General features: G+C 39.7%; 1 protein-coding gene across 1 annotated transcript in view; it reads left to right on the top strand.

Moving 5' to 3' along the window:
- The first annotated feature begins 4,432 nt into the window (after positions 1–4,432).
- Positions 4,433–26,436, top strand: part of NOX4 (NADPH oxidase 4) — a 120,526-nt gene continuing 98,522 nt past the window's right edge. The window contains exons 1-7 of the mRNA XM_084533493.1: positions 4,433–4,613; positions 5,213–5,308; positions 18,508–18,618; positions 19,611–19,695; positions 20,382–20,479; positions 22,434–22,461; positions 25,645–25,717. Coding sequence (XP_084389619.1) covers positions 4,557–4,613; positions 5,213–5,308; positions 18,508–18,618; positions 19,611–19,695; positions 20,382–20,479; positions 22,434–22,461; positions 25,645–25,717 — 548 coding nt within the window. The 5' untranslated portion in view covers positions 4,433–4,556. The remainder of the gene's footprint in view (positions 4,614–5,212; positions 5,309–18,507; positions 18,619–19,610; positions 19,696–20,381; positions 20,480–22,433; positions 22,462–25,644; positions 25,718–26,436) is intronic.

The following is a 26,436-nucleotide window of genomic DNA, read 5'->3' as shown; positions in this document are numbered from 1 at the left end:
TCATCTGGTTCAACCATCCCCCAACCACCACTATCACCCAGCAAACCATGTCCTTTTTTTTAAAAAAAAAAACACAAAAGTGAATAATTAATAAAGGAGTCATTTAGCATGGTAGGTTGTGTTTCTTTCACTCTGCAAGAGTTTTAAAATAAGGCAAGCTATTTTTCTAAAAAGAATTCCTCAACTCAAACGGAGTTGGTTGGCCAAATACAGAAATAATCTCTAGAATGCCTGTTTGGGGGATATAATAATTTCTTTAACCTCTAAAATCAATGCAAGATATGTTTTTAACCTCTGCACTGTTCTCAGGCCTGGTTCCCACTCCTACTGAAATCAAGGAAAGTCTCAAAATTTGGTGTAAGGTGGATTGAACCTAAAGCCTTTCAAAAAGGTATAAGATGCTGTGTATTCATTATCCCTAGATATGGGGTTCAGTTCTGAAGCAAGTGTTTGAGAAGGTCTTCCAAACAGTTGGAAAAATAAATGTAACTGACATTTCTCTCAAATTGTTGTGGAATGCACTCCAGCTGTATTTATTATACACATTTTCCTTGTGTGCTATGTGCTTGCATTCTTTCATGATGAATGATGTTGCCGTGTGTTGGAGTTGTCATGCTATCTTTCTTGTTTGAATCAGGAATGTGTAGGAGGTTATTTGAGGACAAAATACTGTAGAACCTTCTGTCATATTTTTGAACTTATTTCTTGTAGCAGGGAGCGGTGTCTGAGTGGCTTGGTTGAGGGGAGATTTTCAACTGAAGCAAAGCATGACCTGCTAATGCTACACTTGTGCCTTGCTGCTGCTTTTGCTATGTCTACGAGAATTGAGAATCAGACCTCCACTTACCGTTGTCTGATTCCTTGTTTCAAGTCTTTGTACATAGGTTTTGTTTTCTGACAGGTAAGGCAAAGAGCAGGCCTGGGCCATACTTAACGCTCCTAGACACCGTGGCAGCTGTAAATAATACATTGCTGTGAATCACTGTAGCTTCAATGAAATTAATAAACTTGGCTGTCACCCAAACCTGGAGAAGCATTTCACCCTAGGGAGGCCTCCGAGTCAGTCAGGAAACATACGAGAAAGAAAGTTGATCTTGTGGTATGCAGCAAATGTAAAGATACAGTTTCAAAAAAGGAAAGAAATGACACAACATGTAATGCCATAAAAAACACATGCCGTTACACAGGACATTACTCAGATGGCACAGACCTTAATAGGGACATGCATTTTGATTGCTATTTTACACTTTTGTTGTGCCTACACATTAGACTAACAGGAAATAGATAAACACAAACAGCATGTAGCCTAAATTTAATAAGAAAGTTCTACAAAATACAAGTTGTTCATGGGGAAACCTGTCAGTTTCTGTCTTCTCACATGATTTCAGTTTTCTCCTGAACATTTTTAATTTGTTCAGTATTTCGTCTTCCAGTGGAAAATAAAATAGAACCAGTGTCCCAAATCTCCTCTTCCTCAATGATCATCTCCCTTCCGTAGATGCATGATGTTACCACTTGGCCAGCCTCCCTTTCTGATTTTCCTTCTGCTCCTCCCCATGCTTTCCAGGATGCACAGTGGCTCACTTGGAGGTTGCTCCCTTCCTTGATCCTGGTGAAGTGCAGTGGTTAGGAAACCTCCCTGGGATGGGAGTGCAATGGCTTCAGTTATTTGTGCTCCAGCTATCCCACTGCTGGGCAAGTGCTTCAGCTGTTAGGCTGAAACAATTTTTCCCGTGCTCTGTAGTGAAACCAGTAAAACATTTCCCTCTCTTCCCATGAGCCCAATATTAAGGATAAATACTGGGCAGAGTGGATCGGTCCCCTTTGGGATGCAGGCAGAATTCAGGGGCTTGCCTTCCTAAATCTAGATTGCAACAGAGCCAGTGTGGTCCCCAGATCTCTCTGCAGACTTGATGAATGCAGTGTCATCCTCACAACATGGGTGGTCACTGCAGGAGTTTGCAGGATGATCATACTGTGCTGAAAGATGGAGATAACTAGAAGTTTGGATGATTAGATTCTCGATCACTCTCAGGTACTTGAGGAAAATTTAGGCACCAAAAGCCTTTTAAGCCATATTTCTAATATATAACACATCTCTAATACAACACATCTCTAATACTACAACACATCAGCGAAATAGTGTAAGGTAACTGGATAAGCTCTGGGAGAGTAGATTTGAGTGTTGCACATGTTGATGGGATGTAGACTTGAAGGTGAGTGTGCAGTCAGGGTGACAGCTGATGCGGGAGAAACAACCTTGCAAGAAAAAGTAGGTACTCAGTCCTTAAGAGGGACTGCCTGCTTTGACAGTGGTGTGTCCAGCTGGTAGAACAAAGCAAAAAATTGTTCTAACTGGCAAATGGATGTTCAGGAGGACACAAAAAGATGAGCTGGTGCTCAAATGATGTTTAAGAGTCATATAACTTTTGCAGTTCTTCAAGTTATAAGTAGTATCTACAGCCATTTCTGAGTACTCCTTCCAAGAAGTTTAAAACACATGCTCAGATATCTGTGGGGTTGTTTAAAACAGAGGAAGAAGACAGAAACTTCCAGAAACACCTGTGAAGGCATGTTGATTCAGCCACCTGCAAACCGCATTTTCTGTGGAGGAAGAACAAAGTTGTCCTAAGGTCAGCCCTGCTTTCAGTCAGCCAACTTGGGACACCAGTTCAAAAACCTTCGCTGTTCCCCTAGGGAGAAAGAGGGAGACATTTTCTACAAAAGCACATTCTTCACTGTGTACCTAGAAATACTGTAGGATCCAATGCTGACAGGAGCATGAGTCATGTACTCCACGTGCGGTGTGGTGATCGTAAGTGGGCAGTAAAGTACAGTTGCCGGAGTGTGAGTCATCAGCTTCATGTGAGTGGGCAGTCAAATCCTGCATGAGCTGATTTTCCAGAGACGTTTCTAAGGGTATTTTGAAGTATAGCATATGGCACAGGCAAATTATTTTGGTTTTGTTTGTGCTTGCTCAGGCTTGAGCTATAGCCAAGGCCCCATGTTATTAGGCATGACATATCCTACAAGTTTTATTTTCTGTCATTCTGGCTTTGACATGCTTGTCTAGGGAAATTTCATCATCTGGTTCTCTGTAAGCAGCTTCCATTTGTCTTTATGTTCCAACAGAAATGAGGAAATGAGTGGAAATAGCAAGCAAGATACATAAACTATGGTATTTCATTTGCAGTTAGTGCTGTTTTGGCATCAAACTATGGTTCTGGTGAGTTTTAAATTTCCAGATACGTATTTTTTCTTTCACCAACTCTCCTTTTAAGGTCATTTGATGATGCAAAATAACTGCTCTACTCTGTCCTGCTTTTCCAAAACTTCACCTTCTGCAGCTGCAGAAATCCTGCCACTATCTGAGACTGGGCTCCTGCCACAACCAAAATACCCCCAGCTGACTTTCATAGGAACCACATCCTACTCATACACCTTAGGGGCACACATAGGTCAGGCACTCTCCGTCTTTATAGGGACTGGAAAAGGATGGTGCTTTGCTTCCTCCCAGTTTTATCTGGACCCTTGTTGTCTGGATCATAAGGCATGGCAACTTTCCCAGTTGTTAGAGGAAGGCAGCCAGCTCAAGCTGGACTGCATGAGACTTCTGTGGGCTGCTCTTTGGACTTGGCATCTCCTGGAGAAACCGGCTTGCTCCGCTGTCAGCTGTCACCGCTGCTATCTCAAGGAGCAGCCCTGTGCACCACAATGCCTGCTACGGAGTGGAAGCTCCCCTGGTGGCTCACAAGAGGCGTGAAAGCTGCTGGCAGCAAAGCTTCATTTAAAGCTTTCATGTTAAAATCAGTATCCGGTGCGACCTCCATTCAAAACCTAAGCCAAACCAAAACCTGATCACACACTGGTAGCTAGGTGGAGGAGTGAGAACCTGGGCACCCCTCCTTGTGCCGGGGTGGGATTGTGCCCCATCCCTGGAGGTGTTCAAGGCCAGGCTGGATGGGGTTTTGGGCAACCTGGTCTTGTGGGAGGTGTCCCTGCCCATGGCAGGGTGGTGGAACTGGATGGTGTTTGTAGGGTCCCCCTAGACCCAAGCCCTTCTGTGCGCAACACAGCCGAGACGAGGCAAGCTGAGGGGCTCGGTGCCGGGACCTGAATCCCACCTCTTCCCCGGCCACCTGAGGGAGCAGGATGGAAATGACACCAGCAGGAGCTGCCCAAGGACCTCACGGGCGGCCCTAAGAGCGGCTCCTCGGGCGGCCTCTTTGTTTTTCCCCTGAACCCTCTCGGGGGGGGGGGGGGGGGGGGCGGCCGCCGCCGGGCTCCCCTGATGGACCCCGGGCTGACCGCGGACAAAGGGGCGGCGGGGCCGTGTAGGGGCTGTGTAAGGGCCGTGTAGGATCGCAGCGCACGCCCCGGCGGCCGGAAGACAGGGCGGGTGGTGAGGGGTGGGGAGAGGGGGAGGACCGGCTGAGCCCGGCTGAAAAGGAGGGCTCGCCCTCCTGTCGCACCCCCAAAACCCCTTCCCGGGTCCTGCCGCTGGTTTTTGTGGTGGGCAGATCCCCTGCACGCCCTCCCCCCCCCCTTGAGGCACCATGGCGGTGTCCTGGAGGAGCTGGCTGGCCAACGAGGGGAGCAAGCACCTCTTTTTGGTAGGGCTGCCGGGCGCCTCTGGGGAGAAGGGGTGAAATGAGGAGAAAAGGGGTGAACGAGGGGTGAGCCGAGGAGAAAGGGGGGTGCCCGGAGCCGTCCCGGTGCCGGGGGTGCCTTAGGGGGTGGCGGCGGGAGGCGTGCGGCTGCCGCTGGGCTGCACACGTGGGGGCGTTTGTATTTGGGACAATGCCGCTGCTGGCCGCCTTCGGGGGGAGAATTTGGGGAAGAAGGGAGGTCGGGGGGTGTGGGGTGGCACTCTTCCTGCCTTTGTGTCGCTTTGTTGCCCGTTTGTGTTCCCAGGGTCCCGAACGGCGGTAACCGGCTGGAGGCAGGGGGTGGTGGTGCTGCAGGAGCTGTGCCGGCGGTGGCCGGTGCTCACTCACCGAGCTGCACCTCTGTGGCTTCTAGGGGCAGTGAAACTTCCCACCCATCACTTCTAGGGTGCTGCTTTTAAAGTATTTCTGTTAAATGCCAGTTTTGTTCTCTCATTCCAGTTAAAACTCTTTATGAAACTATATGCATATGACTTACTAATGAAATGAAAACTGGAAAGTTTGTGTGTATAACTTCCACTGACAATCTCTTGTTTCTCTTTTAGTTTTTATGGCTCTCTCTCAATGTGTGGCTCTTCTGGAAAACCTTCCTGCTCTATTATCGAGGGCTCCAGTACTATTATTTGCATCAGATGTTAGGGGTGAGTGACCCGGCCATTCCTTTTTGCTCTGGAAGTTGGGATGCTGGGAGAAGGGAAAGGGGACAGAATGAGTTTGCTAATCAAGGATGACACAAACTGCCTGCAAAAGTAGGGAAAGATCCAGTAGGAAATTACTGGGAGGCTGCTGACAGTTATTTAGGAGTAGAAAGTTGACAGTGTTGAAAAAGAGTCACTCAAGTGTGGGACTTTCTCCTCCTTTCCTCCCTTCCCACGTCCTCAGCTGCAGGCGGTCTCACAGGACTCAAACATGCTCTGCAGACCGGAGCTCAACTTTTGTCATCAAAACATTAGCCAGGCTTATGGGCTTGTGCTCCTTTTAGTCTTAATTTGCTGAAGGAACTCATGAGATTGAAAAGAACTAAAAACTTACCAAGTTGTCATCCTCTTGGATTCTATGTTCTGTGTAAATCTTTGTCATTACATGTAATTTTAGTTTTATTTTCTGAAAAGAGTCTTGGAATCTGAATGGTTTACTGAAGTTTTGTATATTTTAATCTGGCAAGAGTAACATCCACAACTACCACAACAACCCAGAAAGATAACTTTGGGAAGTGATATAGGGGTCTGTCCCATATCCAGTTACACGGTCGTGGTTGCTTGAAATGACTTCTGACCAAAGAGGCGGATTAAGCGATAACAATTTTATGAAAAATTCTATAAGGTTGCTCAGTATTTTAGAATTCAAGTACAAATAAAGGAATAAGGTGATGCTTTGTGACACTGTGCCATTCTTGGTAATGGATTTCAATAGTCATGTTGACATGGTGCTGAAGCACAGATGATGCACATCCTAACCTGCTGTAGAACTTCCAGGTTTTATGTTTGGTAGATCCCGGGTATATTTTTTTCATATGATGGATAGCATTGCCATGGCTAACCAGGTCCATAAGTTTTTGTGAAACTTGCTTGAAAGTGAGTTGGATAGATTATACTTGTCTCTATTTTTTTTTTCCCTTCTGGCTGACTCAGTTGTGTTCCAAGAAGTGAATCTTAGCAAAGGAAGTGCAAAAGCACAGGAATTAAAATACTTAAATACTTCATGATTATGATGTTTCATGGGAAAAAACATGAAAACATGTTTAATTTTATGATAATGTCCAATGGCTTTGCAGCCCACTGCATCCATTTGGGAAGAGATTTTGTTCCTGGCAGAGCAAGTCAGTTGTTTATAAAGTGAATGTTCCTGGGTCAACATGTTGGGCCAGATTGTCAGCTGATATCAATCAGCAAAGTTCCTTTCAATTCAGAAGACTTGTCTGCCTTATACCAGCTCATCGTCTGGCCTTTTCTTTTGGTTTTCTTCCGCTTCAAAATCAAAAACACACAAAGTAGTACAATGCAGTTGAATCTGGGTATTCAGAACCTGTGAGATGATTCAAGCGACAGATTCATTGTCTTGGTTAGGAGTTGACGACCAGAAGGCCATGTATTTGAGTTTGTCTAACACAACATCTTTAACTGTGGAAATTTAGACATTTTTTTGAAATGAGGAGGAAAGTGAAGTCTAAAAAATACTTTTAGTCAAAGCTCCAAAAGTGATTTAGAAACTTTGAAAACATTAAAGACTAAAACATTCTCAAAACTCGCTTAGTTACAGTTTGTCTAAATGCAACTTTTGGATGCCAAAGTTAGGTTTCTCCTTTCTTTTTAATATATTTATATGTGTGCATAAATCATACAGATTGGGCTCAATTTTTCCAAGCCTTGCAAAACAATTTTAGCCTCTTCAGGAAACAGGGAGTAAGCACAGCCATACTACAGCTGCTTTTAAAAATCCATGTGGATTTTTGCACCTCTGCATTCTGTACATTGGTTTGCATAGCCACTGGCCATCTCTTGGCCTGTCTCCATAACCATCCTGAGTTCTTTTCCATACATTGGTGAGTGGTTTGTGCTGTCTCTGTAAGCTATTTCTTGCTGTTTAAAATTTCTGACATCTAGATGAAAATTCTTCAATTGTAATTCAACAGTTGTTGTGTTTTTTGTTTGTTTGTTTTTATCTTAACAGGATGAACTTGTTTTACAAATACTTTCCTGAAAATTAGTTCCTTTTTCCAACAAGGCAACACCTAATGGCAGAAAGGAATGGCTGCGTTTTTTAATTAAAAAAAGTCTCTTGTTTCTCAGTGAGGTCTATTCAAGATTTTTTTTCTCTTTATATGTTGTGTTAAAGTAAAATCTTCTTAAGAATTTGCTCACTTGCAGCACTAAAAGATTTACAACTACTTATTTTATTGTTTAGCAAGTAACAGGACGAAGGACAAGAAGAGTTGCTGTAGGAAATCAGATTAAGATATAAAATGCAATCTTGGACTGAATATCCAGAATATATTCAACTCTGCTGTGTTTTCATGCCATTTCTTCTTCATTCTTATGTGAAGAAGAATGAGGTTGTTTTTTCCGCAGTGGTCACTGAAATGGTTCTCTTTCTGTCAGCCTTCTACAGAGGAAAGCTCAGTTTTTTTCCATGCCAGTTGTATCTATTGCAACCTTAAACAAGATACTTAGCATGGGGTTTTAGAATTATTTTACAATTATTTTGACAATTTAAAAATTATTATCTGAACTCAGATATGTCTGTGAATCTTTCTGATACTTAATTCTACATATGCAAAAAGGCAATAATAGCACAGTGATGTCCAGGGAGCCCAAAGAGAATAAATAAGTCAGAGACAGTGATGTGGTTAGGAAGAGCACATCATTCTACACCACAAAATTTAGTGGTTAAATTTATGTTGTCAGACATCACCACTTTGTTCATTTTGAGTCTTGCTGAGGAGGCCATGAACTCTTTGCTGTGGAATCTCCATCCCTGGAGGTTCTCAGGAAAATAGAATTATTTAGGTTGATCCTTCAAGGATCATCAGGTCAAACCATGAACCTTACCTACCGAGTCCGTCACTTAAACATGTCCCTGTGTTTATGATACAACAAGACACAGTAGACATGAATTACAGAAAGGAAAATTCATAGATAACTTGATGTGAGTCCAGAATTTTCATTATTGGAGGTTTTGTCTGCTCAGTCAGATAAATTGACCAGATGATTTATTTCCTTGCAGACTTCCAGATTTATCCCTTCACGTAATCTTGGCTTTTTTTTTTTTTTTTTTTTTCCTCCCCAAAAACTTGCTTGCATCTGACCAACAAATTTAGTCCCGTGTTCAGTATTGGCCTTACTGTAGAACTAAAACCTTGCTTTTAACAGTGTTAAACAAAATACCTTTTTCTTGGTGCTTGACTTCAGCATTAGACTCATTTTGTCATGGCATAAAAGGTCTTTCTTTCTTTCTTTTTCCCTCACTAGTCCCTGATCAAGTAACTCTAATGTAGTCAAATGGACATTAATACATGAGATAAGCTTCTGGGTTTCACACCGAAGTGGAGAAAACGCATTCTCAGAAAGGGTCTTCTTGGAAAAGGATCGAATAACTGAAAATGGGTCTGAAAAGGAAAGTGCTTTCTCACTTTTTTTAATCTATACAGTTGCTGCCTTCTTACTGTGCTGGCTGTACTGTGCATTACATTTATGTCATCTTTATTTACTACCTGGAATACATTCTGGATGTTCTAGCATCAAGTGGAAATTTGTCTCTGCTAATTTATTATGACAGTAAAGATTTTGGTAATTTTGCCAAATTCTGCTTCCATTGATCCTTATGCATTGGCTGTGTAGCGTGTTTTCCCCCACACATGTAAGCATTGAAGGGAGCTATGTATCTTGACCCTTTATATTTTTTAATGTTAGTGTGTTTCTGCTACTTAATTGTTTTGTAAGTAGTCTATTTGGGATTTGTTTTTCAAGGTGCTACATGTAGCAAAAATATTTACTAATAGAGTTAGGTTACTATGGAACTGTATGTAAACAGGATTTCCTTGTGAAGACTGAGGCCATTAATCCACAAGACCTCTTTATAGTCCCCTTGAACTATAAACAGATCTTTTCTTACTTTCTTTTTGCCTCATTCATGATTTCTTGTCTGCTAAAACATTTTTCTTTCATCCCTCTGTCCTTCCTGGACATTCCACAGATCAGCATCATTGCTAAGATTAGTTTCAGTTATAAACCAATGTGTTTATAATATGTTATTTTGTGACATATAGTTCTTGTATTTACTTGTTTTTTGTTGTCATTGTTTGTGTTGTTGTTTTTTTTTTGTTTGTTTGTTTGTTTTTTAAGGTCAAGTGGCAGTTGTCCTGTGAAGGACATCTAAATTGCTACCATTTATGAAAGAACTTCCACCTTTGAAGAACTTCTTGTGAAACTTTTAACAGTTGGGAGTATAGTAGAGCTACCTCATAAATGAGTGCTGGAATTTTTACTGCTGTGTATGTTAAAAATACTGTGTCCTGTTGATATCACTGCTCCTACTTCCAAGATGATCACGGTGTAATACTTTGTAGAACAGGGCGAAATTATGGCCAAAATGTTTCTTTGTAGGTTTCCTGTAGTAGGCCAGCAATGGCAGGTCTTAAAATAGCTTCATTACATTCTAGAAGACTGTTTTTACAGACCATATTATCCACTGTGTTATGGTAGGGGGAAATCATTCAGCATAAAGGGGGCCTTAGTAGCAGGTGTAGGATCACTTCTGTGTGGCTGTGACTCAGATATGGCAATAAGCAACTTACTGCTGTGGCTCTGTGTTGCAGTGTGTTGTGGCCCTCCTGGGGGGCTTAACTATTCTGAATCTCTAGATTTCATGACTGACCTTCAGTAGTTGAGATCTTGCATCTTGCATGATCAACCTTTCAAGCTGTTGTTGCAAATTAACACATAAAATGCTGTCACACTTTTATATCGCTGCAAAATGGTGAGTCAAACACTTGATCTGGAAGATAACTTGTAATCTCTTCCAGGCCTTGAGTGTGTCATTCTGCCTGGCACAAAAATAAACCTGTAATTTAGCAGCACTGACAAAAGTATTTATTAAATTTCCTGGGGTCAGGATTATAACAGATTAAGTTAACCGATTAATAAATATGAACATTTAGTCTGAGGTCTAAGTGAATGCACTGTTTTTGGAGATTATCTGAGAAGTTGAAAGCTAATACAACATTCCAGTTTAAAATGGCTGCTTTCTTCAGATTGTGTGACTGATTTAAGCAGAATGAGGAGTGTATCTAACACAAAGGGACTGTATATGAAATGAGAACATGACCTAAATATGTGAACAGATAGAGAAGGAAAGTCATTAAGGAATACCTGATAGGTGAGGTTTAAGTGAACAGTGGTAATACTGATTCTCATTAGTGCAGGGAAAATAAACCATGTTACGTTAAAGAATTAAAAATGCTGTTGCCATCCACTCCTGATATTTCTCCATTTCTATAATGTCATATCCAAGTTCTGATTCACAAATACATAAGAAAAAACTGAGCTTGGGACTTGAGTTGACATAGAGAACTGAGATTTTTTTTTTAAAAGAACTGCTGTTTCTTTTGTTTATGTGTAATATATTTTTCTTTACTAGTGTGATTCAAATATGTTACACTATTTAATCTTAAAGTAATTTTAAAGGATTGCAGTACAACAGGATGTGATTTAACGTAGTCCTGCCTTGAAACCTTCCATCTTCACGAAGAAGACCCAGTCAAACTTTTTTAGAAGTTTTCACATGTTCCAATAGATTTCTACTACCCTTACATTTTTCTTTCATTCAGCTGCTTTTTTTTTTTTTTTTTTTTTCCTTCTAAATCTCCAGCTAGATTTGGCATGCCTACAGGGTAATATTTCTATCCTGTGCAATTCAGATCTGTCCTTCATCTTAGATTCTGTGCTCTGTTATTCAAAACAAGGAATACTCTATGAAGAAAAGGAAATCAGGTGAGATGGAGGCACAGTGTGCAGCACAATTTATCCCACCTATGAAAATAAATATTTTTAGCAGCTCTGGTACTGATTTGGGGAGATGATCTTCAGAATAGAACATGTTGCTTATGGCTCTTCCCACAGTCATTGAAGTTGTTCGGAATCCTAGAATCATAGAATATCCCAAGTTTGAAAGGACTCACAGGGATCATCAAGTTCAACTCCTAGAAGATTGAGGAAGTTCAAAGGAGGGTGGAGGGTCTAGTGAAAGAGAGAGAGAGAGAGAGAGAGAGACAGTATCAGGTATGATGTCTCTTCTCCATCATGACTTGGTTAGGATTGTTGCACATAAACAGTGAAGGCATGAGAATCAGAGAAATGTCACTTAGGGAAGGATTTGTGATAGTGTGCCATTTTTTTTCTTACAAGGTAGTCTTAAAAGGTGAGGTAGGGTAATATATGCTGAAGTCTTTCTAAATTCTCCTCTCCAGTGCATTTTGCAACCACATATTGAATATTGGATTTTTCTGCACAGCAGTTGAATCTTACGTTCACTGTTTGGCTAACAAACTGGGGCAATTCTGAGGTATGCAGTAAAGTATTTTAGCCCTCAAACAAATACTCGAAGTTTTTGCCTAGCTATGGAGAAGCACATTTTCATAACTTTGCTACTGGCAACACTCAGAACATGTGATGAAAACTGACTCTCTGCTTCTCTGTTCTACTTAGCATGTTGTGTTAGCATGCAGTGATATGTAGAGTACATGCACTATATATCTCTGGAGCCTTTTTCTGCTGCTGTGTAGAAGGAAAAATCTGATTGCTTTATACTTGCCTGGAGAATAAATCTTGCCTAGTTTTTGGGGTACCAGCTTCACGTTTATAGTGAGTCCAGTTCTGTGCTATGGGTGCTGCAGGTTTCCTCTGTGAATTTGATTAATCCTTTAGTTTTTCTATGCTTCTTTACCCCTCCATGAAACAGGATAACAACATGTGTTGTACAGGGTATGCAGAGTACAGAAGGAGGTTGTCAACTGCTTAGATTTGGTATCAGTGAAATTAGATGAAGGAGAGTGTCCAGCAGAGGTTTTGGGAATGTGTTTTATTTCTCTTTCTGATCCTAAAGCAATTTCATATGCTACTAATGTGAAATAACACTTTTTTTTTTTTTTTTTCTTGACACAATGATAATCTTAGGGAGAAGAGAGGATTGTATTTCTCTTACTTCTGAGCTATAATGAGGCTATATATTCTCTTCTAGAAGCAATGAGTTGCCTGGGAGCAAAATATCTTCTATCTTCTTTTCATTCTATTGTTGATTAACAATTCAGCAATGCACTATGTTAATTTGTTTCTATGCCACCCAGGCAATGCAAAGGAAATCAAGAAAGAGACCACTTGGAAACCATTTGGAAAGAATTAGTTTCATGGGGATATTTTAAGCCTTTGGATATATGTTAAGAGTAAACTTAGTACTCTGTTATTCTTCTGGGTCTTGCATGAATTGTGATTCTAAGAATTGCTGACTGTATTTCTTTACCATTGTTTTCAAATTGTTCATGAGCTTGCTTCAGCAAACATTGGTTCATTTAAGCTTTACTCTGAAGAAATAAAATTGGACATTCATGAAACTATCTCAATCACACTTTCCCAAAAGTGCACTGCATTACTGGGAAAATTCATTTCCTGCTTTTTTTTCCCCCTGTTGTGTATATGTTGATAGTATTTAATTAGAATTAATGTTAGGGCATTGTTCCATAGGAATGGCATTATGAATGAATATGTGCTATTTGTTAAATAGTGGCATGGCAAAACACAAAAGAAGGTTAGTAGGATGTCTTCTCTGACAGCCTCACTACAGCATATTGTATTTCAGTGGAGGGCAATATTCCTTCTCCCTTTGCTGCTCTCCATTGTCTATCTGTGTACTTAAAAGTTGCATGTTGTGAGTTGTTCACACAAAACATGAATTTTTTATTACCAGTGAAATCGAAGTGTGACTCCAGCAACTTGAAACAATAGTTTTTTCTTCAAAAACTGGATTTATATGACAAGTAATGCAAAACTAATGATGGACAAGCCAGGCTAGATTTAAAAAGCAAAACAATCCTATCTTTTCAGAAAACCTTGTTTTAAGAAGTTCTCTAGCCACATTTCATGCTATAGTCTCCTTGTGTTTGTGGAAGAACTTGAAAAGCTGGAACCAAGTTTTTCCTTAATCTTTTTCTACTTACAGACGCTTCAAAAATTTTTAGTTAAATTGTGTCATTTTCCTTATTTCTTACAAGAAGTTATTTTATTAATTTAATAATACATATTTGAAAAGTAACTCTACTTCAGAATATTCCACATCAGACTATTCAGTTGAAGTTTTCCAAATAAAATAGTTGTGCCTGATAAAGGAAGTCTTGGATAACTGATACTTTGCCTGGTTTATGTTTAAACTTGAAGAAAACATTTTTTTTCAGAAGCTCACGATGTATCATGTAGGTCATAGAATAATAGAATATCCTGAGTGGGAAGAGACCCACAGTGATCATGGAGTCCAACTCCTGGCTATACACAGCACCATCCAAAAATCAGACCTTATGTCTGAGAGTGTTATCCAAATACTTCTTGAAGTCCAGCAGGATCCATGACATGACCACTGCCCTGGGGAGCCTATCCCAGTGCCCTACCATCCTCTGGTTGAAGAACCTTTTCCTAGACCCTCCCCTGTCCCAGCTCCATGCCGTTCCCTCGGGTCCTGTCACTGTCCAGAGAGCAGAGCTCAGTGCCTGCCCCTCCGCTCCCCTTGAGAGGGAGCTGCAGGCCGCCATGAGGCCTCCCCTGAGGCTGCGCTGCTCTGGGCTGAACAAACCAAGGGACCTTAGCTGCTCTTCATACATCTTCCCTCTAGACCCATCAGCATCTTTGTAGCCTTCCTTTGGGCACTCTAGTAGACTATGTCCTTTTCATACTGCAGCACCCAAAACTGTACGCAGTTCTTAAGGTGAGGCCACACCAGACCAGAGCAGGACAATCCCTCCCTTGCCCAGCTAGCAGTGCTATGCCTGATGCACCCAGGGTTGGCCCTTTCGGCTGTTGGGGCACACTGCTAGCTCATGTTCAACTTGCTGGCAACAAGAACCCTCACATCCCTTTCTGCAGGGCTGCTCTCCAGCCTCTTGTCCCCCTGACTGTACATACAGCCAGGGTTGCCCCTTCCCTGGTGCAGAATCCAGCTCTTGCTCTTGTTAAACTTCATACAGTTGGTGATTTCCCAGCACTATAATTTGTCTAGATCTCTATGCAAGGCCTCTCCACCCCCAATGGAGTCAACAGCTCTTCCCAATTTAGTGTGGTCTGTAAGCTTACAAGTATACTCTCAAGTCCTGTGTCCAAGTTATTTCACAGAATCATAGAATCACAGAATAGTTTTGGTTGGTAGGGACATTAAGACGATCTAGTTCTAACCTCCCCCCCCGCCATGGGCAGGGACAACTCCCACTAAATCAGGTTTATGAAAATACTAAAAAGAAATGGTCCTAAAATAGAGCCTTGTAGAACCCCATTATAGTGACTGGATCATATAATACATGACCAAATGAAGTAGTAGCGACTAGGTCGTATAAAAGAAATTACTATCAATTTCTAATTGCTTTACTTAGAGTATCACCTTTTTTTTTTTTTTTTTTTTTTTTTTTGGCATTTACCAAGAGCTACAAGAACTGTTAAGTTTACTTCTGAGTTTTGTATAAATGTTCTATATTCTTGTTTTTCAAACCGTGCTCATTTAATCACTGAAATGCTGTAGCACATCAGCAAGCTTTAATAAAACTGCTTATATGCTTCTAATGACCATGGTTTGGATTTATTGCTTTTATGAGGTGTATAGCTCATTTTACATTTCCCTTTAGAGGAAGAATAATTAATGAAAATAGAGATAGTTTTGTATATGCAAGTGGCACATTATAGAGACATTTTACTTGTTATTAAGTTTAATGATTTCAAGGGTACTGCTATTTTCTCTAATAGTCCAAAAATATTTATTGATGTTCTAAAGTCACTTTAAGCTAATGTCGGTAAAGATGGAGAAATACTTATTGTGGTTGTTCACACCATTTTTTAAAACCATGCTTTGAAGTGGAAAGTGAGATTTGGTATTCAGTAACATCTCAGTTGCTGAGGTTATGGTCATTGTAGCTGGTGCTCAGATGTAGTCACCTGGGCTCTGGACCAGCTTGGGGAGTCCAGAGGAAGAAAGACAAGATGATCTGAAGTCTAAAGAACGTGGTGTATGGGGGAAAGGTAGCTGGGAAAAAAGATTGTTTAGCCTGTAGCAGCTTCTGCTTGCAGCCTAGAAGGCCAAATGCATCCTGGTCTGCATCAAAGGAGGAGTGGCCAGCGGGTGGAGGGAGGTGATTGTCCCCCTCTGCTCTGCCCTTGTGAGGCTCCAGCTGGAGCGCTGCATCCATGTCTGGATCCCCCAGCACAAGAAGGATGTGGAGCTGTTAGAGAGTCCAAAGGAGGGCCGTGAAGATGGTCAGAAGGCTGGAACATCTCTTCTAGGAAGACAAGATGAGAGAGCTGGGGCTGTTCAGCCCAGAGGAGAGAAGGCTCTGGGGAGACCTTGTTGCAGCGTTTTAGTACTTAAGGGGACTTATAAAAAAGATGGAGAGTGACTCTTTACTCAATCAGATATTAACAAGACAAGGGAGATTTAGATTAGAGATTAGGAGGAAATTCATCACTCAGAGGGTGAGAGGGTGGTGGGGCACTGGAACAGGTTCCCCAGGCTGTGAGTGCCCCATCCCTGGAGGTGTTCAAGACCAAGTTAGATGAGGCCCTGAGCAACCTGATGTAGTGGGTGGCATCCCTGTCCACATTAGGGGGCTTGGAGCTAGATGATCTTTGAGGTCCCTTCCAACTCAAGCCATTCTATGATTCTAGGATAGAAAACCAAAGAGTCAATTAGTAGCTCTCAGGTATATGAAGAGTTACTGCTGGAGGGTAGAGAATATACTTCTGTCTGGGAACAGAATGAAGTTACAGATGAAATAGAAGCAAGGGAGGTTTTATGCAAAGGAAAAAGGACTAACAATTTATTGGAAGAAATAGCAGAGGAGGGGTAGAGTGTAGGAATGGACTAGATTATATGGTCCATTCTAGTCTTATTTTCCTTAACTCATAAGGTTGGAGATGCCTCTGTTATAAACATCCCACTTGGTGTAATTTCTGTAGGATTTTCTCACTGGATATTTGCCAGAGATCACGCTCTATGTGACAGACAGCAAGGTAGAACACGTTTTCTAGGGTAACTGCTTCTATTCCACATGACCAGCTTTACGAGAAGGTGCTCTTATGACTACTTTGTTTTGTGGAAGCTGGTAATGTCTGGTGAGACAGTCCCTAGTACTCAGGTCTAACTAAATAACATAGAGTAGCCAGAAGAGGAAAGGGATCTGGGTGGAGAGCTTGATTCTTCAGTTAGGTTGAACATCTTTTAGCTTTTGTTTACCTAGTGATCTTGTGCCCAGAGGTACTGCAGAGAAGACAGGGTACGTGGGTTACAAATTGTGAGAGCAGGCACAAAGCTGCTTTCCCTTCCAATGGTAAAACCAACAATTTATATACAACATAATCCTTCACGGTGTGGTGTTTTTTTTTTTATATTTTATGATACTGAGAACCTCCTGTCATGACCTTGTGCTAGTGATCTTGCTAGACGTAGTGGATTCCTGTTACTTTTCTTTATTTTAGTAGTTTGTATTTTATCCATTTCTGTAACACATAGATAAGTCTGTAAAAAAGCATGTAATAAGCACTAGGAATTTTCAAACAAAAAGGCTTTGCTAATAATTTTGTAAAAAAAAAAAAAAAAAAATTAAAAAAAATTGTTTTTCTCTGATTATTTCTTCTTGATAAGAAAGATGTGAATGCAGTTGATTTTTTTTTTTTTTTTTGACTGAGAAATGGTAGATGCCCTCTTTACATGAAGTTCCATAATGGAAAATTGATAAACCTTTAATAACTATTAATTATATGATGTGTATATGTTCAAAACACCTTTTCAGGATTTGAGTTATCTTATGGAATTATGCTGTTTTCTTATTAATTTCTTCAGGAATTGAAAAAATTGTGTTTTAGAGAACATTGTAAGACATACCATTCTAGAAATCTGTTGATATTCTAAAAGCATCTTTTACAAAAGCTAATAAAATGGTAATTCAGCCTAATAGCTGGGAGAACAATGGCATCTTGCTAACTTCTTTAAAATTCATAAATGAATGAGGAACTATAATAAGCTGAAAAAATACAGGGTTATGACATTAATGCATGCTTTGTTCATTTATTTGACAAGTGTTTTTGTTCTAATTATGTAAGTTCCAAATATACCAGTAAAAGCATTAGTGAAATTAGATTTCAATAATTTTCCCAGATAGTGAGTAGTTAAGAGAACCTGCTTTCTTTGGGCCCAAATATCACGTTGAATAGTGTGAATGGATGAGGAGTTCAGTGATGATACCTAATGGTCCTTGGAATAATATTACCATTTCAGTTTAAACAAATCAATATTTTTTTACATGCTTTTCTGGCTTGCTAACTGGAAAATCATTACACTTCTCTTGTATGGCTCTCTAGGTTCTTTACAGTATTTATCCCTCTTTCCTACTTTAATGATATCTGTTGAAGCTTTGGGGTGATTTCTCAGGGGACACTTCTGTTGTCTTAGATATGTTTTGTTGCATGTGGTTGTGAGCACTGATGAGGGTATCGGCTCTTTGAAAAGAAATTTGTCAGTTGCTGACATTATTGCTGTTACTTCTGAGCTGGTGCAGTTCAGCTGAACTCGAATCTTATATCAGTTTCAGTTCTTTATGAATTAAGCTAATGATGAAATTATCTGTCTCTGTTTTATTCTCCTCTTATGCAGCTAGGAAAAAACTGTTGTGAATGGTAGGTAGCTGCTATAGTGCACTTGTGACACTGCATCAAAATGCAAACACTGAAAACCAGGGGACAAAACCTGCTCCTTCATTTCTTGCATGAAATGATAGCCACATACTTCTATACTTCTTAGTTCTTTTTAAGGTCTGGTTTTAATAATTCTTTTAGGGTCTTCAAGGCCAATCCTTTCCCACAAACAAAATTATTTAATATTATTATTTGATGCAAAGGCGAGAGCTGTTTCCTCTCAGAGAACAGGGTAGCATGCCAGGCATACAGTTGTACATGTAAAACATGGTGTAACTCCACTATTCTGATCAGCCAAGAGAACACGGGAGCTGTTTAAGCAGGAATGGAAAGCAGTTTTAATACCGGTGCCTGAACTGTTAAGAGCATTTTTCTCTCCTTATTATCTAACTCTTGCTGTATTTGTTCAGCTAGGATTGTGTGTTAGCAGAGCTTCAGCATCTGTCCTCAATCTCAACTGCTGCCTGGTCCTTTTACCAATGTGCCGTGTTCTCTTGGCCTTCCTCCGAGGGTCTCAGAAGGTAAGCACTGTCCTCAGAACACAACAGGTAAGAAGAAAAGGGCCTTGGTTTATATAAAGTCTAATAATAATAGACAGAAACTGCTACACCACTGTTTATTACACAGTATATGTTGTCATGGTGCAGGTAGCACAGAGATTCACGACAGTTTTAAAGACAGTTGGAGTTGGCTGGCATTATCTGGTTTGATTGGACTTTTAATGTGGGTTTCTTGAGGTCATTTTTGAGGGATGTAGACTTACTGAGAACTATGACCAGATGAGGTCTGCTCCTTCTTTCCCAACTCTAATGTTAAAGCCATCTGTGTCCCCTCTACTGCTTCACTGTAGTATTCAAGAGTGAAATGAGCTTCACCTCTGTGTGACCTGAAGCGTCCCACTGGAGATGATGAAATTTTAAATAAAAATACCCAAGCTGATATATAAGTTACCATGGGAGAATAAAAGTTCAGGAAATCTAAGAGGGCTTGTTTTCTATATCCGTATTCAGTAAACAGTAGTTGAGCTTGTTTATGATTCACCAGTTACTCTGACAGAAATAGACGTAATGCTTTTTGGGAAACAAGTGTTATGTAGATGGCTGCAAACCCACCAGTTCTATTCATTGTGTGACAGTAACAGTAAGATCGGGTGCCTGTAGATGCAATTATACGTAGATCATAGGTGTACACCTCTTTTCCTCTGTTCTGCTCACTTAAGAAGTCAGTGACTCCTAGAACAATTAGTGAATTTGTGAATTTTAAGGCCAGAATAGACATTATTTTATGGGCTCTTAACATCTTTGTAATAGATAGTAACTTCAATTTCTTCATGAGGACCTCAAAATTGCCTTGTGCTTATAGTCCTGTATTTTTTAGGTTTGAGTACTGTTCTTACAAGGTTATTAAACCTAGTAAAAGCTGAAGGTGCTGTTAAATTGCCGCATTTGCTGTTAGCATTTTTTTTCTTTGCTTTGTTTTAGAAGAGAGATTGCTTGAATTCTTCTCTTATTAGGTTGCCAGCAGGAAAACCAGAAGGCTGATAGACAAAAGTAAAACTTTCCATGTGACATGTGGTGTAACAATATGCATCTTTTCAGGTAAGATTTTATTGTGCCGAGCAGCACCTTGTTTGGGAAACACGTTAAACAAAGCAGTATTTTGTGGTTTTTCTTTTACAGTACGTTTGGGGGTAGTCTTGCTCTGTGCTTCCCTGCCTCAAATTGTGAATGCTTTCTCAGCTGTGTGTGGGTTTTGTCTTATTTTTCCTTTAAACACATAAGCTTACATTCTAGGGCTGAGGTTTTCCTTAAAATTCCAGTTTCTGGAAGGAGGAGGCAGGTATATGAAATCAGGTCAAAGTCTGCCGAGTGATTCTAGGTTGTGCCTCAGGAATTTGAGTGAAGAGGCAGGGTGCTACAGATTTTATTGCAGTAGAGGCAAATAGCCTGTTCAGCGAAGAAGAAACATTCTTTGGTGGACAGCTTTGAATGTTGTCTCCCAGCTGAAGCATGATTGTACAGAAATGATTGCTTATAGTGTAAAAAAAAAATAAATCGTAAAATGCATGCTAGGAATATCTATTACCTGATTTACTACAGAAAAAATATTTCATAGGCCCTGATGCATCTCATGCAGGTGATGGGATTGTTACTTGGCATTTGAGTAGCTGCTTTTCTTTTGTTCAGGGCAACGTATGCCTCTTTTTTATAGATCTCAGCTTTTCTGTTTTTTTTTTTTTTTTGTGTGTGTGTGTTTTTTGTTTTTTGTTTTTTGTTTTTTTTAGTCCTACATGTTGCTGCTCATCTGGTGAATGCTCTTAACTTCTCTGAGAACTACAATGAAGACTTTCTGGCAATAAATGCAGCACACTACCGTGGTGAGGTGAGCCAGCCATCTTTTATATTCTGATTTTGATTATAGAATTTAAATATTTGAGCATTTGTATATCCAATTCTACTGTATGATCCATCCTGTGATCTACACAGCACTGCTGGTTTTGTGTGGTGAAAATACGCTGCCATCTATATGCTATGGATTTTATTTCCTCCTCTGGACAAAACATTTATTAAGAATATGGTTAAACCAGCAGGATTCACACCTATTTGACTATGAGGTGGAAAATATTGCCATCAAGTCCTTTCACTTTGCTCTTTGTTCTCCTTATTGTCTCCTGTTTCTCTCTGTTCCTTGAGTGGACCTAGCTGAAAGGCTTCTGTTGTTGGGGAGAACCCATTCTGCATTTCCAGCATTCAGGATATAATGCTGTGTGATATATAAATATATGCTGGGAATTAGAGGACAGTGAGACTTGAGACTAATTCGCACTTTTAAACTGCAACGGGAACTGTAGTATATGCTAAGAGTGGAATTGTCTACATCAACTGGGCTGCAAGCTGATTTCTACTTACGAAATACTTTGTTTGTGTGACTTGTCTGCCTGTGATGCAGATCTTTTGAAGGCATACCAGAGCCCTAGTCCTTTCTGCAGGTGCTTGCTTCTGCATTTGGCACTGGAGAGATATTTGCAGATTTCAGAATTGAGAACAGAGTCCAGAACTTTCTTCCTTGGGTTACGATCAGGTTCTGTCTTGTTTATATTCATTCTAGTCTCAAGTCTACCAGCTTCATTGGGAAAGATTTAGAATGATCCCATCCCAGCTGCATCCTTTCCTGGAAAAGGAGAGCTTGAGTCAGCCCTGGCCCAGAAGGACCAACAACCAAGGTCTTCTACTCCCTGGTGAATGACCTAATCACAGAGCTATTCTATGGGAGACAGACATACCAACACCAACTATTGTGCTGAAGTTCTGGATTGAACTCAAGTGTCTGCATGTGTTAGGAGTGGTCTAGTTAGACATACTCTCATCAGGAAGGTTGCAAGGGTTTCCTCAGGCAAGAACATGCCAGGGAGTGCATGGCAGCCTGTACTATGCAGACCTAAGAATTTTTCAACAGAAAATCGACACAGCAAGTTTTTAGTACCTCTAGGATGAGGTACCTCCTGGATTTTAGGTATTCTAATAGCTCTTTAATATCTCAGAGTAAATTCTGCTTAAACCTATTTTGGTAACTGTTGTGAGCAGTCTGGATGCTACTGTCATCTTCCATTCATGGCTGGAAGAGTGTGTTTACATTTGGATGCAGAGAGGTCAGGGAGATGAATGCTTAGTTTTTCCTGATCTGTGTGAAAATCTGCCATCTCCCTTCCCTGGGTTTTACTGCATTTTTTTTTTTTAAAGCTCTTCTCCACAGTGAAGACAAAAATCTCATGAGGCTTAGGACTTGTAGTGAGGCACTTTTCTATGACGATGACAAATCTCCTCTTCCCCTCCTCAGAGAAGTTCTCTGCTTCCATCTTTTCAATTGTGGTGAAGGATACAGGAACATCTGGCCTTATATTGTCAGCTCCTTTGAGTTCAGTCCTGCTTCACTGGAGTCCACTGCAAATCTCTTAGTGATGTAATTGGCAGTAAAATTCTCTTTCATTTAACTTTCAAATCTCTCACTCTTCTGCTCTCTGTATTCCCAAAGGTATGAGGTAACTGAGTTAAGTTAGGCTTTCAACAAATAATTATCTGTAAAATCATCTGAATCCCAGTTTTTCATAAAAGATCAGAATTATCTTCACTGAAGGAATACAAGGGCAAAAGTTTTAGTTTATGTTGAATTGCAGTCACTGTAAACTTTTATCAAATCCATTTCTGCATCCCGAATTAGAGGCTACTTATGCTATCAAGTGTGTGAGCTTTATGAACTACTTGTTATTATTATTATTACATTATTAAATGGATGTAAATCATTTATGTTGACTCTTTTTCCTCTGACTGCTTTTCAGGACCCAAGGAAACTGCTTTTTGCTACTGGTAAGTCTGTTGCAAAACTGACTGAGAAAGTTTGCTGCTTCTTGTCATCACTCTTCAGACAAAACATTTTGATCCTTTGTTTGCATGCCATTTGTTATATCTCAGCTAGGTTGAGATGTGTTATTTGTGTTAATATAACCTGGGTTTGCTTATCCAATAGTCAGGAGGGAGGAGTTACATAAGCCCCTGTAGCAGGATGAGCAACATCTTCAAAGCTGTTGTTGTACAGATGAGTCAGTGGAAAATCGTTAGTTTCAAACAGAGATTCTGCATAATATTAAAAGCAAATTCCTAAATGATTCAATTTCTAGAAAAAGAAACATAACTAAAGAGCTGTCTTCTTGCTTCAGCTGGTTTACTGAAGGGTTGTTTTGACTTCAGAGAAATCTAAACTGTTACCCAGGAATCAAGCGCTTATAAAGAGTAAATAAGCAAAGACATTTTTGGTGCAGGAATTTAGAAGAGAGCAGTGTTTGGGTGTGGATGGGTTGCTGTACTGAGCTGTGGTGCTTTACTAGCAGATAAAGGTCTTTCCTTCGTGATGTCATCACTTTCACCCTTATTTGGACCACATGCAGAACTAATGACTTGGTCACATTTAGAGCAAGACCCAAAGGAATCTGCCTGAACAGTGGTGAATTTGGGTTGCTGAATTGGGTTGTAGATCTGTCAATCCAAATCAGTTTACTAGAATTAGCCATCTCTGGGAAAGTGCTTTCCAAGCCCCCCCAGGTGACGTTTAGATCAGTTAAAAGCAGAGGAAGTGAGAAACTGAAATAATAGAAATTTGTGTATGAGTGAACTGCAAACTGGAAATAGATTGGATAATTGATGTCTTTAGTGAATCAGTGTCTTGAAAGAGGGTCACCTGTGGAGAAGGGACTACAAGATGGAGAGGGCAAGTATCAGAACAAGCAGCCAGGATTATATTTAGAGTCTTAGATGAAGGAGAAAGACTTAGGGTGAAAGAAAAAACAGTGCAGAGGCTCCGTTAAATATTATCCTAGCTTCTGGGTACACCTTGAGACGTAGGCAGTTGAGCAGAGGACCTGCAAGGTAGAACTCTTTATCCACTGACAGTAAAGAAAATACTGGATTTTCAAGAGTTTGAGCACTGTGTTGCAAAAAGCAGTGGTTGCAAGTTATCTTCAATTTAAAATGACTGGATCACTCCCCATCCCAACAACTGGTAATTGATATTGATTATTTGTACTGTGAGAGTGCCCAGAAAGGGACCAAAATTTTGCTATACTGGGTGCTGTACAAAAAGCAAAAATAGGATCTCACTTCCCAAACAATTCAGAACTGGATTTATTGACTTTTTATTTATTTATTTATTTATTTTTATCACAGTGAAGAGAAGGAATAAGAAGGAGCTGGAAGGATTTATGGTGTGCTGGGTTTTCAGATCAGTCCAGGAAAGAAACCTCCTTGCCTGAGGGTGTGAGGGTTACTGTGGGAGGAACAAGTATTCAAGAATTATAGTTAGTGGAGGAAAATAGTTTTTGCTCTCCTCCCTTTCTCTAAAAATGCATTGATGAATTAGGGCAAGGTTGTAAGTGATTTCATGTGTTCAGTTTGATGGAGAGGTGAAGAACTGGATGTAAAAGGTGACCTTCTGTGGCTTGAGTGACAATGTAGGATTCTAGAACAAGCCCTGTATTACAAGTGGATTAGAAGTATTTGTCAAAGATTGATTGCATGCTGCATGTACAACTAGATTAAAGCAGTAGAAATGAAGAAGGAGGCAGCAGAAAGAATTTTTTATTCAAAGCATTTTTTATTGCAACTGCTTTTAATTTTAACTTTTCCACGAAGGGATGAAATTAATGTAGTCCGTGAAAAAAACTTCCACTGATTGTAGGACCAAGATTTTACCTACAGTTTGTAAAACTGAGGAGTGCTTTGGGCTGTGTCAGATTTTGATTATCAAACTTGCTAGTAAGCAGATGATGAGAAGTTTATAAAAAGATAAGATCGCAAAACGTCTCTTTATCACTAAAAAGTCTAAAAATCACAAGTAATTATTTTTAGAAAATTAACATGATCATATACTATAGATAAGAACAAGAAAAAGATACTGAACCCTTTATATCTATAGTTTCACTGTTTCCTTCTAGGAAAGCAGGTTGAGACATTTATATTCTGACACTAAAATAGCACTTATTTACCTTTGTGTTTAGTGATTGGAATAGTTGACTTTGCTTAAACCTGAACACATGGTTTTTAGGGTGACCAGGGGCTATGCTTAAAAACTTTTAAGAGTTTACATTCTTCAAGAAGTAAAATGTTCCAATGTAATGCTTCATGGCTCTTAGGTTCTTAGTTCTTAATTCAGATTTTTTGCTACCTGGTGTAGCAGTTTTGAAGATAAGGAGCTTATCATTAAAGTGGTAACTCTGGTCAGGATTGTCCAATATATCTTCAGGCTGATGGTTTACTCTACTTTTGGGGTAGGATTTTGCTTTAGGATCAATCATGCCCTAGAAATACTTATTTTTCTCCTTTGACTTAAAAAGGAGCCCAGAAGAGACTAGTTCTGATATAGCAGTCCGTATTTGAGCAGATGAGTCCAATCCTTAATGTTTTTAACCTTCTCAAATTCTGTCATTCTCACAGACCTTGCTCTGCAGGCAACAATTTCTAGCATGATACAATGCCATAGAGAATAATTTCAGGCTCTTTCTCATTCCAGGATGAAATGGGTTGGCAAACAATTGCAGTGACAGCTTGCATAGAAATTGATTTGCCTGAAATTCAGTCCCTGACCAGGTTTATAATTGCAGTGTTCAACAGATTTTAGGGTTTGGAGTAAAAAAGAAATATAGAAACTTGTACAGTCAGTCTTACAAATAAAAAGACAGGATTAATTCTTAGTTACCTGCTTGGAGACTAATATTATGAGCAAAGGATTACAGGAGCAAAGACTAATGGGAAGTCTGTGATGTGTGGTGAAATGCAAGGAAAAGGGTATTTTTCTCTTTGCAAGGTGGAAAATAAGACAATTCTTCGCACCATGTGCTCAACAGTAGCTTGATACATGAATTGTCTGCAAGAAATATGTATATGTAAAGTTTGACTGAATCTTGATTTGTATTTCAAATAATTTCTACTTTCTTAAAAGGTAATGGGAGACAAGTATGCCTCCCCACAGTTCAAATGTAAGTTATCATGTTTTTTTAGTTCCAGGTCTGACTGGAGTCTTTATGGTGCTAGTATTATTCCTAATGTGTACAGCTTCTACGTATGCCATCAGGTAAGATATAAACTGATCATTACGCTGAAAAATGTCATTTAAGTAATCATATACTCGTACTGATTAGAGGGGATGAAGTGATGAAGTACAAGTGTAATATGAGGCAAGAAGTATTTAAATGAATGTTAAAAATACGTTTTCTTGCCTTTTTTTTTTTTTTTTTTAACTAGTTTGCAGGTAAATTAGCACAGTGATTTTTCTATTTCCAAATTTACAAAAACTGATTCAGTTGCCTTCAGAGAAAAGCTTTTTTTTTTTTTTTTTTTTTTTTTTTAAGGGACATGCTTAGTTAAAACTGTAGACCTTTAAAATTTTGAATAGTTCCTTTTTCTTGTTTAGTTGGTACCAGGAAGCAATAACCAAGCATATGGAAATTTCTGTCCAATGTATAAATTAGGTCGTCTGGAAGAAAAACAAGATGATATTTTTATCTTGATTATTTTCATCAATTATTTGTAACAACGAATTAAATCAGCAACAACAAAACCAAACAAAAAGAAAAGTAAAAACAATTAAAAATAAAATAAAACAAACAACAACAAAAAAACACCAGCAAATCTAACCAAAACAGAACTGTGCTGCTTAAGTTGAATGTTGCTATTTTAAAGCTCTGCTTCTGGTTATCAAATATGTTCTATTTAACGTAGATGATGCTTTTGAAGCTGAGTGTGTTATTGGCTCAGAGTAACTGCAGGGATTTCTAGAGGCTTCGTCCTCCG

Source organism: Aythya ferina (genome assembly GCF_964211825.1).
Source record: "Aythya ferina genome assembly, chromosome: 1".
Classification (NCBI taxonomy): domain Eukaryota; kingdom Metazoa; phylum Chordata; class Aves; order Anseriformes; family Anatidae; genus Aythya; species Aythya ferina.
Note: the sequence above shows the minus strand (reverse complement) of the source record. Positions and strands in the feature narration are given on the sequence as shown.